At 38.2% G+C, this 16591-nt stretch overlaps 1 protein-coding gene across 1 annotated transcript in view; it reads left to right on the top strand.

The window, feature by feature from the left end:
* The window catches only part of vps50 (VPS50 EARP/GARPII complex subunit), a 216257-nt gene that overhangs the window by 195919 nt on the left and 3747 nt on the right, over nucleotides 1–16591 (top strand). Inside the window, exons 23-26 of the mRNA XM_072253436.1 lie at nucleotides 8818–8966; nucleotides 13186–13282; nucleotides 13467–13625; nucleotides 13849–13970. Of these exons, the coding sequence (XP_072109537.1) occupies nucleotides 8818–8966; nucleotides 13186–13282; nucleotides 13467–13625; nucleotides 13849–13970 (527 nt within the window). The remainder of the gene's footprint in view (nucleotides 1–8817; nucleotides 8967–13185; nucleotides 13283–13466; nucleotides 13626–13848; nucleotides 13971–16591) is intronic.

The raw sequence follows: 16591 nt of genomic DNA, 5'->3' as shown, positions 1-16591 counted from the left end.
AAAAAATACAGTCGACGTTTCGGGTCGAGATGTCAACTGTACTTTTTCCATAGATGCTGCCTGGCCTGCTGAGTTCCTCCAGCATTTTGTGTGTGTTGCTCAGATTTTCAACACCTGCAGGTTTTCTCTTGTTTGTGATTTGGTGGAGGTTATTGTTGCTAAAGGAGGTTTTACCAGTTATTAAATACAAGGGTTCACATGCTTTTTCCAGCCTGGACTGTGAATGATTAAATAATATGTTCAATGAAGACATGAAAAGTATAATTGTTTGTGTTATTAGTTTAGGCAGATTGTGTTTGTCTACTATTGTAACTTAGATTAAAGTCAGACCACATTTATCGGTAATTAACGCAGAAACCCAAGTTGTTGCAAAGGGTTCACAAACTTTTTGCGTCTGTATATAAGCATATCTTATCTACTTCTTTTTTCTTCATTTAAATTATTTAGATGATACTGGTAACTTCTTTCTATTGTCAGTATTTTGTGCTTTTTTTTGGATTTGAATTAACTGAATTTAATACTTGTTATATCTAGCAGACTGACTATGAATTTGAATATAGGCTCTGCTGATCACTTTTGATTTTCATTTCTTTTGTGCTTTGTTTTGTACTTTCTGCAATAATTATCTTTGATTTCTTTGCTCTGAAGCTTTCAAATTCTTCTCCACGGAGCACTTTAGATCTGGATCTATTTTGCAACTTCTAACAAATTATATTTTTGATATTTAAACATTTTTTAAAGCCTTCAAGAGCATAACATTTGCTCTACATTTTCTACATGGCAACTGTTTTGTGGCAAAGAAATAAAATTTCTTTCCAGTTTCAAAACATGTAAGCTTTTTATTGTGACAAATTTTCCTCAGTTCAGTTTCAAAATTAGGGTGTTTAAGTTTCTATTGCCACAGATCTTTCATAATCAAAGATGTGCAATGCTTAGTTTTTAGGAAGTGAAGTAGTCAATCCATGAAACATGCTTGAGTTGTGGAGGAAGGCATTAATCTCTGGCCACTTTGCCTCCTTCAGTGTACTTTGCTGGAACTGTAAAAATTGGCTCTTGGTGAAGTAGGCACTAAATGAAGGTCAGATTAGGCTCAAAGGTAATGCTAAGGTGAGATTCAGCAGTCTTATTTGTGAAGCAAGCACTAAGTATCTTTAATCATTATTCATAACCTGTTATTTTGTTTATAAGATCACTGAATACTGTTTGTTAAAATAAGAATCATATCATCTTGACAATATCTGCAAAAAAAAATAAGTTATGAAAGCTAAATACAACCTCAGCAAATTAATATCTGAAGTGTTTATTTAATAGGATACCAATTTGGCACTGCTAGAGAAATAAAGACAAGGAGCTTGTTATTCAACTAATAACTAAAATGGTACATCTATCTGTCCATTTAAGCTCTCACACAACCAAGTTATTGTTTGTTTCATAATTACTAGCCTGATTACTGCTTTCCTGATTTTTTGAGGTGCGTAACCTGATTGTTTTGCTGTGTGGATTTCCATTACACCTGACATTTATTGCACACTTGAAGTTAATAATAGATTAATTGTTTGCTTAAATTCTATTAATATAGTTTAAATTTAGATTTATTAATAACACAAATTGAATATTCGGAAAACCGGGTTTTCCAGTCATTACAAGCACTTGAGGCATGCTGGGAAATATAACACTATATTATCCTCACACTGCCTCTGCTTTTCCTTCCCAATAACCAAATAAGTTTTACTTGAACAGAAAATGCTAGAAGTACTCAATGGACCTGGGCAGAATATGAGGCAAGAATTTGTTTTTCAAATCTCTGACCTGTTGTCCGAACTAGGAAAAGCTGGAGGATAAGCATGTTCAAAGTTGTAGGGAGGGTGGGGATAGGATGGAGAGAGCAAAGGAATGTCTATGTAGGCAGAAACTGCAGAAGTTGGAATCTGGAGCAATAAGCAAACTGCTGGAAGAACACAACAGGTCAAGCAGCATCTGCAGAGGCAAAGGAATGATCAACATTTTGGTTTGAGACTCTGCATCAGGACTGAGAGTGTAAGGGGGAAAAGAGCCAGTTTACAGAGGTGTGAGACGGGCTGGTAGATGATAGGTGAAACCAGTAGAGGTGGAGAATGCTGGTGGAAGAGGTGGAATTTCATGGTCACCCTTGTGTTCTGGCTGGTGTAAATCACAAAAGAGTCACAACATCTGCAATTGCATTTTGTGATGTAGAATATATCTCATATTGTGTACTAAAAGGCTACACTGTATTAAGTTGCTGTTTAATTTTATGGATTATTTGGGTCCTTGGTTGGTGGGAAAGAGTGGAGGAGCAGGAGTTTCATGGGAAGGTACCATGAGAAGAAAATTGAGTAGGAATAAGAGTGAAACATAGAGTTAAGGGTGAAGAATCCCCTCTGAATGCTGAAAGATCAGAGAAAGGAACAGTGGTGATATCACTTTGAGGTGGTAAAAGTCCTGATGATGAAGCATTGAGTATAAAAGCCGGTGTGGTGGAAAATGAGGACAAGGGGTGCCTGAAATTTCTCCAGCTGAGACACTAGAGGATGAGAGTAGAAGTCTGGGAAATGGAACAGACTAAGTTGGGACTCCTACCAACTCTGAAGGAGGGAAGATCACAGCTAAGGAAAAGGAAAATCATCTCAGAACTGTTGTTGTGGCAGTTGTTTGAATGGATGTTTTGGAGTTGAAATGTTGGAAAAATGAATGGAGTCCACAGGAAACTAGAATGGGAGGTGGCATTGTCAAGATGGCTTCTGTGGGCTCATAATGGATGTAGGTCACTTCTCGAATGTTGACTTGTTCTCTCAATTTAATGCAAATAATTTTGAAAGTCAATAATAAAACATTGGGGAAATAATACCAACTGTACTTTTACTGTATCCAGAGCTGTGCAATGAAAGAAAGTCTCTTTCATCCCTGCATGTTCCACTTCCAAGTGCTTAATACAAGTGTGATAAAATAATTTGATTGTTTTTACTATAAATTAATATGCAGTTGAATAACTTTCAAATGTATCTGTGCTATACTTGTGTAAAATTCATTTACATATGGTCAAGAAGAAAAAGGAAGCATAATTCAGTTTAGAAAGCAAAGATCAGAAAAGGGTTTTTGAGAATTATAAGATAGCCAGAAAGAAGTTAAGGGATTTAGCAGAGCAAGAAGGGGACATGAGAAACCTTTGGCAAGTAGGGTTAGGGAAAGCCCCAAGGTGTTCTGCACATACTTGAAGAACAGGAGTATAACTAGAGTGAGGGTAGAATGGATCAGGGATAAGAGGCAACGTGGTGCATGATGTCATGCCGACTCCTTAACCTCGACGATTAATCTAATCCTTCCCTCCTGTACAGCACTCCTATTTCTTCTATTGTCCATGTAACCATCTAAGAGTTTCTTAAATGCCCTTAAAATATCTTACTGTCTTAATCACCATCCCTCCTGGCAAGGCATTCCACTCATTCACCCCTCGCTATTTATTTTTAAAAAGCTCGCCCCTGATAGTTTTCTCTGTAATTTTCTTCACTGATCTTAAAATTATGTACCCTGTATTAACTATTTCCACCCTGGGGAAAAGATCTCTGGCAATCCACTCAATTGTGTACACCTCTATCAAGTCACCTCTCATCTCCTTCACTCCAAGAGAAAAAGCCCTAACTTGCTCAACCTGTCTTCATAAGGCATGATCTTAATCTAGGTAGTATCCTGGTAAATCTCCTCTGCATCCTCTCTAAAGCTTCCGTATCATTCCTATAATGAGGCAACCAGAACTGTACACAATGTTCCAAATGTGGTCTCACCTAATTTTTGAAGAGCTGTAATATTAACTCACAGCTTTCGAACTCCGACTAATGAAGATCTACATACCTTTTTCCCCCAGGGTGGTAATGCCTAATACAAGGGAACATACTTTTAAGGTTGTTAGAGGAAAGTATTGGGGAATGTCAGAGGTAGTTTTTATTACACGGGGAGTAGTGGGTGCATGGAACACACTGCTGGGGTGGTGGAAGAGCCAAATACATTAGACACATTTAAGAGACTCTTAGATAGGCATAAGGAAGAAGGAAGATGAGAGCTATGTGGGAAGGAATGGTTAGATTGATTTTAGAGTAAAGAATTGGCACTACATTGTGGGCTGAAGTGCTGTACTGTGCTGTAATATTTATGTTCATCAGATAAGTTTTTCACTCTTCAAATTCTTGCATATGCACTCTGCCTAAATCGTTCAGAATTTGTTTTGACAGCTTTGCACCAGTAAGTGAACATTGCTGTCAAAGAAGAGTGCTGTTCTTGTCTTTTGTTTCGACAAGTTGTGAAACTAGAAATAGATGTAGTAGACAGGTGATGTCTATTCTTCATTAAATCATTGTCAGATTGTGAATGGCCACAAAGGAAAAGGAATATGCTTAAAATAGTACACGTTATGTGGTTCAGTAATTGCATACACCTGGTTTTACTTATTTTGGAATGCAGGGGTTCAGAAATATTTTCATGTACTATTCCATAGTTAAAGAACACAGTAGAAAATCATAGCTCTGACTTTGAAGCTTTCTAAAAATGTTCAATAACCCTGACATAGACTTCACCAAACAGGGGATCAGCTTCTAGCTAGGATACATTTTGTTGGTCTTCATTTCATATAAAGCAAAAAGGAAAATCACATATCTGTGACACAAAAGGGGGCCATTCAATCTATGGTGTGTGTGGCTGAAAAAAATCTATTCAGGTTAATCCCAGTTCCCAACACCATCTATTGTGGATTCTGAGTATCAGTGCAATAAGGTTTAGGAGTGCATTATTCGACTTTTGTGATATAATTTAACCAAATCCTCATTCTCTCTCCTATGCCTCCTTAATAATTGGTTTGTGATATATTTTTAACCAAGCCACATTTTAGCTCACAACCACCAGAAAGCACTGATGACCCCATTCTGCCTGAATCTGAATCTCTGGTACCCCAGCACTCTCAAGTTCATGTTGCTGTATATCCTTTAAACAATTAAATTCATTTAACAATGTTATTAAAAATCATAATCATTCTGTACTTTGTACTTCTCAGGAATTTGCCTCAATATGTGTTAATTGTTCTATTTGACAATTGAAAGAGCTGCATTTCACATGCAGTGGTATAGCTTTCCAGGTTATTTCAAGAGTACAGAGTTCAAATGTAGGCTTTGAGGCCAGGCTTCTTCATTTATGATTAAAGGTAGCTTAAATAAGAATTTTGAAGCTGAATGAAGAGCTTATCTGAGGAAAACACTTCAGCAAGTTGGGCTAGTTTTCATTCGCATTTAAAATGATTAATGATCTTACTGAAAATGTTAAAATTCTAGTGCCCAGTGGCATCCACATCTACTATGATGGGAAGTGCTTTGAGAGGTTGATCATGGCTAGAATCAACTCCTGCTTGGACCTGGACCTGCTGTAATTTGCTATCACCATAGTGGGTCTACAGCAGATGCAATCTTACAGGCTCTCCATTTAGATCACCTGGACAATAACAATACCTATGTCAGGCTGCTGTTTATTTAATACAGCTCAGCGTTCAACACAATCATACCCTCAGTTCTAATCAAGCTTCAAAAATTGGCCCTCTGCAGTGAATCCTTGACTTCCTCATTGGGATATCACAGTCTGTGGAGATCAGAAATAACATCTCCCCCTCTCTGATGATCAACATTCGCGCACCTCAAGGATGTGTGCTTAGCCCACTGTTCTACTGTCTGTTGACCCACCACTGTGTGGCATGGCACAGCTCAAATGCCATCTATATAATTGTCTATGACACAGCTATTGTTGGCAGAATTTCATATGGTGATGTGGAGGCATACAGGAGTGAGACAGATCAACTATCACAGTCAGTGATGTCACAACAACCTTGCACTCAATATTAGTAAGACCAAGGAATTGATTGCGGACTTCAGGAAGGGGAAGTTGAGGGAACACGCACCAGTCCTCATCGAGGGATCAGCAGTGGAAAGGGTGAGTAGTTTCAAGTTCCTGGGTGTAAACATCTCTGAAGATCTGTCCTGGGCCCAACATACTGATGCAATTACAGAGAAGGGATAGTAGTGACTATATCATTAGGAGTTTGAGGAGAATTGGTATGTCACCAAGGACTCGTTACAAATTTCTACAGATAGACCATAGAGAACGTTCTAACTGATTGCATCACCATCTGGTATGGAGGGGCCACTGCTCAAAATTAGAAAAAGCTGCAGAAAATTGTAAACTCATCCAGTCCCATCATGGGCACTAGCCTCCCCAGCATTGAGGACACATTCAAAATGTGATGCCTCAAAAATACGCATCCATTATTAAAGACCCCCATCACCCAGCCAGAGCATGCCCTCTTCTCATTGCTACCATCAAGGAGTAGGTATGGGAACCTGAAGACACACACTCAATGGAACAGCTTCTTCCCCTCTGCTACCAGATTTCTGAATGGACAATGAACCCAAGAATACAACCTGGCATCTTTTCCTCTCTTTTATCATTACTAATCTTATTTAATTTTTAAAATATTTATTGTAATTTATAGTTTTTATTATGTATTACAATGTACTGCTGTTGCAAAACAGCAAATTTCATGGCACATGCCAGTGATATTAAACCTGATTCAGAGCTTTTAAGTAACTTGACAGAATGGATGCTAATAGGATGATTTCCTTTATAGAGGAACCCAGAATTAAACAGCATTGTTTCAGAGTAAGGTGTCACCCGTTTAAGATAGAGATGAAGAGAGATTTGCTCTTAGAGGTTCGTGAATCTTTGGAACACTGCACTTCATAGGGATGTGATTGTAACACAAGATCATGATGGATTATGGAATCTAGGAACAGACAGGAAACTAGACTTGAAGGTGTAATCAGCTGGGAGCCGTATGCCTTACTCCTGTCCTACCTATATTTATTCTTCATTTCAACTGGTATAGCCAGTTCAAGCTTTACCTTTCTTCCTTGTGAATCTGCTCCAAAGGTTCCTATCCCTCTGCTCAGCTAGTTCATATATTACAGTAAAATATGCAAATACCCTCATTACAATATTGAAGAATTCCACATTTTGCTTGTATTGATTGCATCTCTCAGCATTGCTTTCTAAGACTCAGAAATCTAAATCCATACACCCTGCAGTACACAAAATGTGCTATAGACTTTTAACCACTTAGATGGACTTGGAAACAGTGGAGAACCAAGGGTCTATTGGAACTGAACGTGTAAGTTTTTGTCAGAAAGAAGTGCTGTGGGAATACTTGAGCATGAAAGATGGACTGATTATCTACATCTTACAGATTTAGAAGGTGGCTTTAGAGTTAGTGAGTGCTCTGGTTATCAACCAAAATTCTGTAGATTTCTAAAAATACTGCTGTGGATTTAAGGGCTACCAAATGTGACCTCAGTATTTAAGACCAGGAAACAGATAAAAGCAACAGAAGAGAAAATGCTGAAATTTATAATGAAGGATATATTAACAAAATACCTTGAAGAATTGAGCAGTCAGCGTGGATTTACAGAAGTAAAAGTAGGTTAGACAGAGGGTCTCGGCCCTGAATGTCGACTGTACTCTTTTCCATAGCTGCTGCCTCGCCTGCTGGGTTCTTCCAGCATTTTTAGTGTGTTAATTGGATTTCCAGCATCTGCAGATTTCCTCATATTTGTGCTTTGACTAACTCATTGGAATTCATTGAGTATGTGACAATTAGATGAACCAGTAGGTGTGGTGTATAGAGGTTTTTGATAAAGTGCCATACAGGTTATTCACCAAAGTTGGAACACATAAAATTAGGGAGGAATAAAGTGCCATGGAATGAAAATTGGATATTGACCAGAAACCAAATATCCTCAGGTAGGCATATTGTGCTGAGAAGGGTATTAGAGGAATCAGCATTAGGCCCCAATTGTTTGTCTGTCTCTGTCTCCCACCCCTCGCTCTCTGCCCCACCCCGTCTCTGTCTAACTGAGAAGGCCAGTAAAATATCTCCAAGTTTGCTGATGCCACAAAATAGTGGAATTGTGAGGAGGGAAGAGTCTTTAAAAAATACTTTTAGGAAGTACAAGCTAAGCAAGTGGATGTGAACATAGCAAAAGGAATATAACTATTCCGCAAAAGATAGAGGCAGTCTATTTTTTGAATGGTGAAAGGTTGGGTAATGTTGCTGTCACTGAAACCTAATATACAATGTAACACTTTGCCTTTACTTCTAGACGATTTCAATCTACCAGTAAGGAAGCCTTTCTGTGGTTACTTCAGGCCTTGATGAAACTGCAAGGAATTGGGGACGGTTTTAGTCTCTTTACCCAAGAAGCAAACTAGCTGCTAGTGTGGGCTTCCAGTGAAGATTTACTCTATTGGTTCCATAGATGGTAGATATGTATGAGGAGAGTAGGATAGGGTAGGATTGTATTCTCAACTTCAGAAGAATGAGACGGGATCACCTTGAAACTTTGCAGAATTCCTACAGGTCTTGACAGTCTGTATGCAGGTCACAATCTCCAAATAAGGATCAGACTTTAGAAATGTGTTAAAGAGAAATATCTTCAATGAGAGGTTGGTGAGCTTTGGGGTTATTAGCAATGGGGGACTGTGGAAGGTCCGTTGAGTTCATTTAAAACAAAGATAGATAACTGGATGTAAAGGATATCAACGAATTTGGAGGTGTAACAGGTAAATGTTGCTGAGGTAGCTCAGCCTTGATAAGTGGCAGAGCAGATTTGAAGTGGCAAACTTCGTTGCTTATTCAGATTTTGATTCATTATTTTCACGTGACAGCTCATTGCGTAAATATAACTATCAGTAATTTCACATTTTTGTTTGTAGGAGGCACAACCAGAAACATCAGGCTCCTTAACAGCTACAGAAGAGAGAAAAGAAAAGGTTCCAAGCCCACACCTCAGTCACCTTGTTGTTCTAAATTCTACTGAAACATTGTATGGTCTTGCAGAAAGGGTCGTGGCTACAGAGTCTTTGTAAGTTATTTGTCACATATCACTAAAGGCTTAAAGATACTCTTTTTTCAATATTTTCAATTAAAAGCCAAATAAGACATGGAAATTTAAATTATATTCAAGTTATGTTCCTTCAAATGTTATATATTTCTCACAGGTAATTGAATGTTCATGTTTTATTGTACATGAACCACACAATTCAATTCTTCTACTCATTCCCCAACTTTGCCGCTTTTCTTTAAATAGCTGTGAAATTCACGTTGAAAAGTTGTTTCTGAAACTGATCCAGCAATACCTTGTGGTAGAAATGTAATTATTTAGAAAGGTACTCCTCTAATCATAACTCATCAATTTTTAAGTCATCATGAAAAATACATTTGGGATTTCTGTAATAAAATATAAAATGAGATTAACCATAATTTAACTTTGAAATATTGGTTATCATCTGATTTTACTCTTACTGACTTAGAGTAGTATAATTTCCCATCACAGGAGAAACACATTCATATCCAGTCTACTGAAAAAAAGAGCAATCAGAATTATTCTCCTTTCCAGCTCTTGTTCCATAGCTTTGCAAATGCTTATCCAGTTACTAATTAAATATGGTGAGAGTTTCTGCTTCGTCAGCTCTTATCTGTGAGATCTAGACATTAATTCTCAGGGGACCTGTCCTTAGTCCAGAACGTAAATGCCATTATGTAGAAAGCATAGCAGCACTTCTACTTCCTTAGAAGTTTGTGAAAATTCAGCATGTCATCTAAAACTGTGACAAACTTCTATAGATGTGCAGTGGGGAGTGTTTTTTACATTGCATCACAGCCTGGAATGGAAACACTAATGCCCTTGAATGGAAATGTTTATAAGAAATAGAGGAAATGGCCCAGTCCATCACAGGTAAAGCCTTCCCTACCACTGAGCTCATCTACACAGAGCACTGTCACAGGAAAGCAGCATCCACCAGCCAGGATCCCTACCATCCAGGCCATGCTGTCGTCTTGCTGCTGCTACCAGGAGGATGTACAGGAGCCTCCGGACCCACACTACTTGGTTCAGGAACAGTTATTGCCGCTCAACCATCAGGCTCTTGAACCATCGGAGATAACTTCATTCAACTTCACTCACCTCATTACTGAACTGTTCACACAACCTATCGACTCAGTTTCAAGGACTCCTCATCTCATGTTCTCAATATTTATTGATTTTTTTTTCTCTCTTCCTTTTCGTATTTCCACAGTTTGGTGTCCTTTGCAGATTGGTTGTTTGTCCATCCTGTGGCTTGAAGCCTTTCATGATTCTGTTGTGTTTCTTGAATTTACTGTGAATGCTCACAAGAAAACAAATCTCAGTATCACCGTATATGCACTTTGATAATTTTACTTTGAACTTTTACCTCTTAACTCAAATCTATATCCAAGAGTTACTGACTTTTCTGCTATGATTTCTCCCCTTTTATAGCTCCTAAATAAAAGTTTCTTCAATGTTCTCTTCCAAAAACAACAGCCTAGCTATTTTTCCTTCATAAGCAAACTTCTTAATCCCTGAGACTATCTCATGAATTGGCTGTTCAGCTTGTGCTGTCATATCTTTCTTGTTGTGTGATAACGAGAAGTGTGCACAGTAGCCTTGCAGGAAGCCATTTAGTGCTGAATGCAGTTATTGTTGAAACTTCTTGCATTTCATTGCCTCATTAAAATAAAATCTTCATTCTTTCTGCTTCTCTATGGTGGTTGACAGTGAGGCTGCATTCATTTATAACCAAGTCCATGTTTTCCAGTTCCAATGTATGCTAGTCCCCTATAATTCCTTGATTCTCCCTTTTTTTCCCATTCTAATCATGTAATTTTTATATAATCATATAATTTTGGATTTTCTTCAGATTTATTTATCCGTATACTTTGTTTTCTATTTGCCTTTGCAATTTTGTTCTAAACTTTTACCTCTGCACTTTCCTCCTCTCAGCATTTGATAATATAGTGCTCACAGTAGAGTCATTTTGGTTCTCCTACCCTGTATGAACTTTCACATCCAGTAGCATTTGAACTTTGGAGTTGCATTCATTTTTTTGTCGGAAAAAAATGGTCTGTATCTCATCTTGTACCACCTCAAATGTGTCTGACTGCTCTCACACTTTTTCCAGCTAAATAATGTATAGATCTAATAAAATTATTGAAATAGTGAATTTTTAATCCCAGTATTTTTTCTGTTTTATTCAGACTTCTGGCTTGCTAGATAATCCATACTTAGTGTATATTTTGGCATCACAGGATACATCAAGTAGACATCTCAAAGTACTCAAAACTTATCACAAATTATGTTTCAGCATAAACCTCTATTAATTCAATTGATAGAGTAGTGTTAGTGCCCTGTCCTTGACCAATATCCCCAAAGCATTAGGGCTCTGATCACACTCAGCTATCTTCTCTAACAGTACCATACTGTTACTGCAGGAGCCATGTATCTGTTCACTATCTGCTTTGTATTCTGCGTTGCTCTTTTATTATGGTTAATAGTCACTTGAGTGGGGACATGGTAAAAGCGAAGGGAATAAGTGACTCTTGCTTATTTCATGACAGTTTGTTGCTTGGGACAGGCGGAGGACATATGCTTGCTGACCAGTAAGATAATGCTGAATAAAGCTGAGCTTACAATTGTGTACACTTAAGTTTCATTGCTTCATGATTGTTGGTTACTAATAAAGGATTGAATAAAGAATTTGGTTTTTGGAGCAATCATTGGAGCTGGGGCAACGCTGTAGCAGGCACAGGCTAATGGTAGTCGTTTTGGTTTGAGGTTGCTGATAAATTTCTGCAGCAAAAATTTTCTGCATTTATACCAGATGAATACTGAGCATTTGGACATGTCCATGCAATTAGGTGCTTTGCAGCCTGGAGCAGCTTGTGACAAGTAACAACCTTTTGTTTCGATTAATGCTGTGTTTGGATTTGAAACACAGTTTTGAATGGTCAACATTGCCTTGTCTGAGTGGTTGGATTGAAAAGCTGTATAGTGGTGTTTACGTGAATAGTTCGACCACTTGGTTCTGTTGAAAAACTGAAGAATTAAATTGCTTCCATTGTTGAAAGGTTGAATTGATTTAATCATTGTTTTGTCTAATTTATTAACTTGGAAAACAACATGAGTCTAGCTGAAAGTAATGACCTTGAAGTCAAGACAGAGAGAAATTAGAGAAACATGCAATGTTGAAGGTCGGTTTGTTGGAGGAAATGAAACTATATGCAATGCCTTAGAACAAGTTGTGACTACGTACAAACCCCATTTCCAGAAAAGTTGGGATATTTTCCAAAATGCAATAAAAACAAAAATCTGTGATAGGTTAATTCACGTGAATCTTTATTTAACTGACAAAAGTACAAAGAAAAGATTTTCAATAGTTTTACTGACCAACTTAATTGTATTTTGTAAACATACACAAATTTAGAATTTGATGGCTGCAACACACTCAACAAAAGTTGGGACAGAGGCAAAGTAATTAAAGTGGTCTGCAGTGAAGCATATGCCATTAAACACAGCCAAAGTTCTTTGTTTTTTTTTAATCAATACTTCCCAAACTTGCTTACCAATCTCCTGCCTTCCTTATCAATCACTAACTATGTCACTTGTAAAGACACCCTTGGGCATCCATCGCTCTGCTAATTTTGTTTTGAACTCACCCAAAACACTAAGAGAACAGTTAAATCTAGATGTGCATTGGTAATGGCAATCTGTTGTTGTTTTTTTTGGCCCTTAACTCCGAGTGGAGTCATCGGAATGCTGTCATGAAGGCTTTTTTTTTTTAGCAGGCTTTCTTATTTTTACGAGGCCGAGTTGCTAGCTCGACGCTCAACCCAGCACCGATGGAAAGCGTGCAAGGGAGCTGGCTGAATTCTAACACGGGAGCCTTCGCTCCCAAGTCCAGCGCTGATGCCACTACGCCATCAGCCGGCTAAATGGCAATCTGTAGGGCAATGATATGTGGCATTTATGCAAAAAGCACAGAAAAGTGATGATCATTTCAAGAATGACTGCAAATTTCTGATTAGTTGACTTCCTTTGCAACAAATGGGAAGCTGAATTCACAATTTGAAGCCAGAGTTTGTAGATATACTTTTCAGACTGAACTCTGACCTGACTACTGCTTTGATTTATTGGAATTCTTCTGGATGAGAATTGACATGATATTCTTAAGGTGCTGACAATAATTGCCAAAGCATAAATGGTCTTGTATGTCTGTGTTTCCCAGGGTGTTTCTGGCTGATCAATTTGATTGTTTGCAACCTCATCTTGATGCCATGATGCCTTCAGCCAAGAAGCCTTTTTTGCAACAGTTCTATTCACAGGTCAGAACTGAAATTTTCAAATGAAAAGCATTCACTGTAGTTACGATTTACAGTAGAAAAGGAAGTAAATGATCAATTTTTAAATGTCTGCTTCTAAAATAAGATCACTTTCAGTTGTTGATCTGCATTTTTTTCATAGTTTTAAATTATTCTGTATTTTCTCTTCCAATCGGATAACAAAAAGACCGTGTCAACTGCCAGTGAGCTGCGCAAACCGATTTACTGGATCGTGGCTGCTAAAGCAATCGATTACGAACAGATGTTGCATCTTATGGCCAGTGTGAAGTGGGATATAAAAGAAATTATGTCACAGCACAATGTGTACGTTGATACTCTTCTCAAGGTAATTGCAAGAATGGAAATGTTCACAATAGTTACTATAACATCGTAATCAAATTGATAGACTAATTTTACAGTGTATCAGAGTTTGTTTGCAGGAAGTGTTTTTCCTTTGCTATGTTCCTCGGACTGAAAAACAAAATTACTATGAAAATGCAAGATGTTAATATTCAGGTATATTAAACCAGAATGTCTTTTCTGTTTTATTCTGTCAATTGTTACTCAAGGAGTTTGAACATTTCCATAAGAAGTTATCTGAAGTTTCTAAACGAGTGCGTATACCACTCCAAGTGTCTAATGTCCTTTGGGAGCATTGTATCCGGCTGGCAAACAGAACTATAGTGGAAGGGTAAGTTCATTTTGGTAAGCTATTTTCTGAATTACAAAACATCCTCCACTTCTGCAAAAATTGAATTGAGCTGCCGAAAGTTTCAAGATCAAATGAGTCAAAAGACATGGCATCCATAGCTGTTGTCCATTATTTACACCATTTGTCTGCTGAGAAAATGATGGAAAAGCTCAGCAGGCTGGACAGCATCTGTATAAACAGAAGTAGTTAACACTTCAAGTCCGGAACCCTTCATCAGATGGGATAGTGCAGCAGTAATCTAGACACCAGTAGGTCCCGTGAACAGTAGCAAGGCAGATTGTTTGTTCTGTTGATTGAGTGATAAGAAGGCAGGTAGAGACTTTGTATCCAGTTAAACATTTGTCCCTGCGTTACTTGGAGTCTTTGTTTGAGAGTATATGCTTGAGTTCAAGTGTGGAAGTTGAACCAACAATATTCCTTCTGAACTATATCTGGCATATGTGGGAGCAATAAAAATATTTTTCATATAATTTGCTCTATTGAAAATTCAGTGGTGTTTTAAATCATAGATCGTTTGTGATACATAAAGATAGTGGTGGTGGGGCGGGGCTGCCATCATTGAACCCCATTTCTCATATCGCTGGTCAATGAAGGACTGCCCAGTCAGATACCACGTCCTAACACTTCATTTGTAGCTCTGCAGGTTGTGACTCTTTCATTACAAAGAAGCATGATTTATCTTTCCTTGGAAAGGCAAGGATACTTATCACAGATTTCATAGAACATGGAAAATTACATCACATTACCACACTGCCAAGAATTTCGCCATTAACCCAGTATTTGCCCTCAAATTCAACCTTTCAAAATGTATCATCTTACATTTTTCCTAGTTGAACTCCATCGACCACTTCTCTATCCAGCTCAGCGTCTTGTCAATGTCCCGTTGAAATTGTTGCAACCTGCAACAACCCTCATCCAAGCCATTTATAAAACTTGTAAAGAGCTGGAACAGTTCTCTGGAACACCACTGATCACCAGCCTCCAGGTAGAATATGCTCCCATCTGCTACCACCCTCTCCCTTCTGTGGGCAAGCCATTTCTGTATCCTCACAGCCAAGTGTCCCTGAATCCCATGCCTCCTGACTTTCTGAGTGAGCCTACTATGGGGAACCTTATCAAATGCCATCAGCCTAAAGCCCTAATGTCTAATGTCCATATACACCACGTCCACTGCTGTACCTTCATCAATGTGCCAACCTTTTAACATATTCTAAGACAAATCTAAAACTTCCTTCCTACATAGCCCTCCATTCTTCTATCATCCATGTGCCTACCTTAGAGTTTCTTAAATGTTCTTAGTGTATCTGCTACTATTACCATTGCTGGCAGTGAGTTCCATGTACCTACCACTTAATGTAAAGGTCTTACCTCTGAGATCTCTCCTATACTTTGCTCCAATCACCTTAAAATTATGCCTCTTTGTATTAGCCATTTGCACACTGGGAGTAGTCTCTGGCTATTGACTTGATCTATGCCTGTTATCATCTTGTACACCTCTGTCAAGTCACCTCATCCTCCTTTGCTCCAAAGAGAAAGGCTTTAACTTGTTCATCCTATTCTCAAAAGACATGCTCTCCCATTCAGGCAGCATCTGATAAATCTCCTCTGCACCCCCTCTAAAGCTTCTACAACCTTCTTATAATGAGGTCACCAGAGCTGAACACACTATTTCAAGTGAGGTCTGACAAAGAGCCTCCTGGCTCTTGAATTTAGTCTCCCAACTAATGAAAGCCAACACACCATTTGTCTTCACACCAACCCTATTAACTTGCGTGGCAACTTTGTTGGTAGAAGTTCCTATCTGACTAATTCAACTGCTATTTTTCAGGTGTTAACTAAATGTGTGAATGATGTAATCATGGTTGTGGGGGTTCAATAAAGGAGGGAAATGTACCATGAATGATAGGGCCCTAAGGAGCGTTAAGGACCTAGCTACAAAAATCCAAAGATTGGAAAAAGTGGCAGCAAAGGTAAATTAAGTGATGAAGAAGGTTTGAAGAATACTTGCAGAATAAGCCTGAAATCCAACACCAGAGTTTCCGGAACAACTTGCCTTCAACAATTCAGTTCTTAAACCAACCAGCAAAACCCTAATCACTCTAGCAATATTACCATTTTGCGCTAAAATGGACTGTTTTTTATCTAGTTGTGTGTTCATGTAATAATTGTATATAATTTATGTTTAATTTATCTTGTGAATCCTGCTTGTATGATACTCTGTGTGATGCTCTTGAAAGTAGGTTTTTCATTGCACCTGTGAGTATTTGTATTTGTTAACCATAAGAGTGCACAGAGATGGAAGTTAAGAGGGCAAAAAGAGAATGAGAAAGATCTGGCAGGCAAGGCAAAGAAAAATCCTGAGAGATTCTGTAGGTCCATTAGGAGTAAAAGGGTGGCCAGGGAGAGAATAGGTCCCCTTAGAAATCAACATGGCCATCTGTGTAAGGAACCAAAATAAATGGGTGAAATTTTTACTGAATATTTCTCTTCAGTTTTTTTCTGTAGAGAAAATGATGGAAGATAAAGAAATGGGGAAAATGAGTGGTGTTGCCTCGATCTACATACAAGTTAGCAGGGAGGTTTTACAGGTTTTAAAGTGC

This window comes from Mobula birostris, chromosome 3, assembly GCF_030028105.1.
Source record: "Mobula birostris isolate sMobBir1 chromosome 3, sMobBir1.hap1, whole genome shotgun sequence".
NCBI classification, from domain to species: Eukaryota; Metazoa; Chordata; class Chondrichthyes; order Myliobatiformes; family Myliobatidae; genus Mobula; species Mobula birostris.
This window is presented reverse-complemented; position numbering and strand designations above follow the sequence as displayed.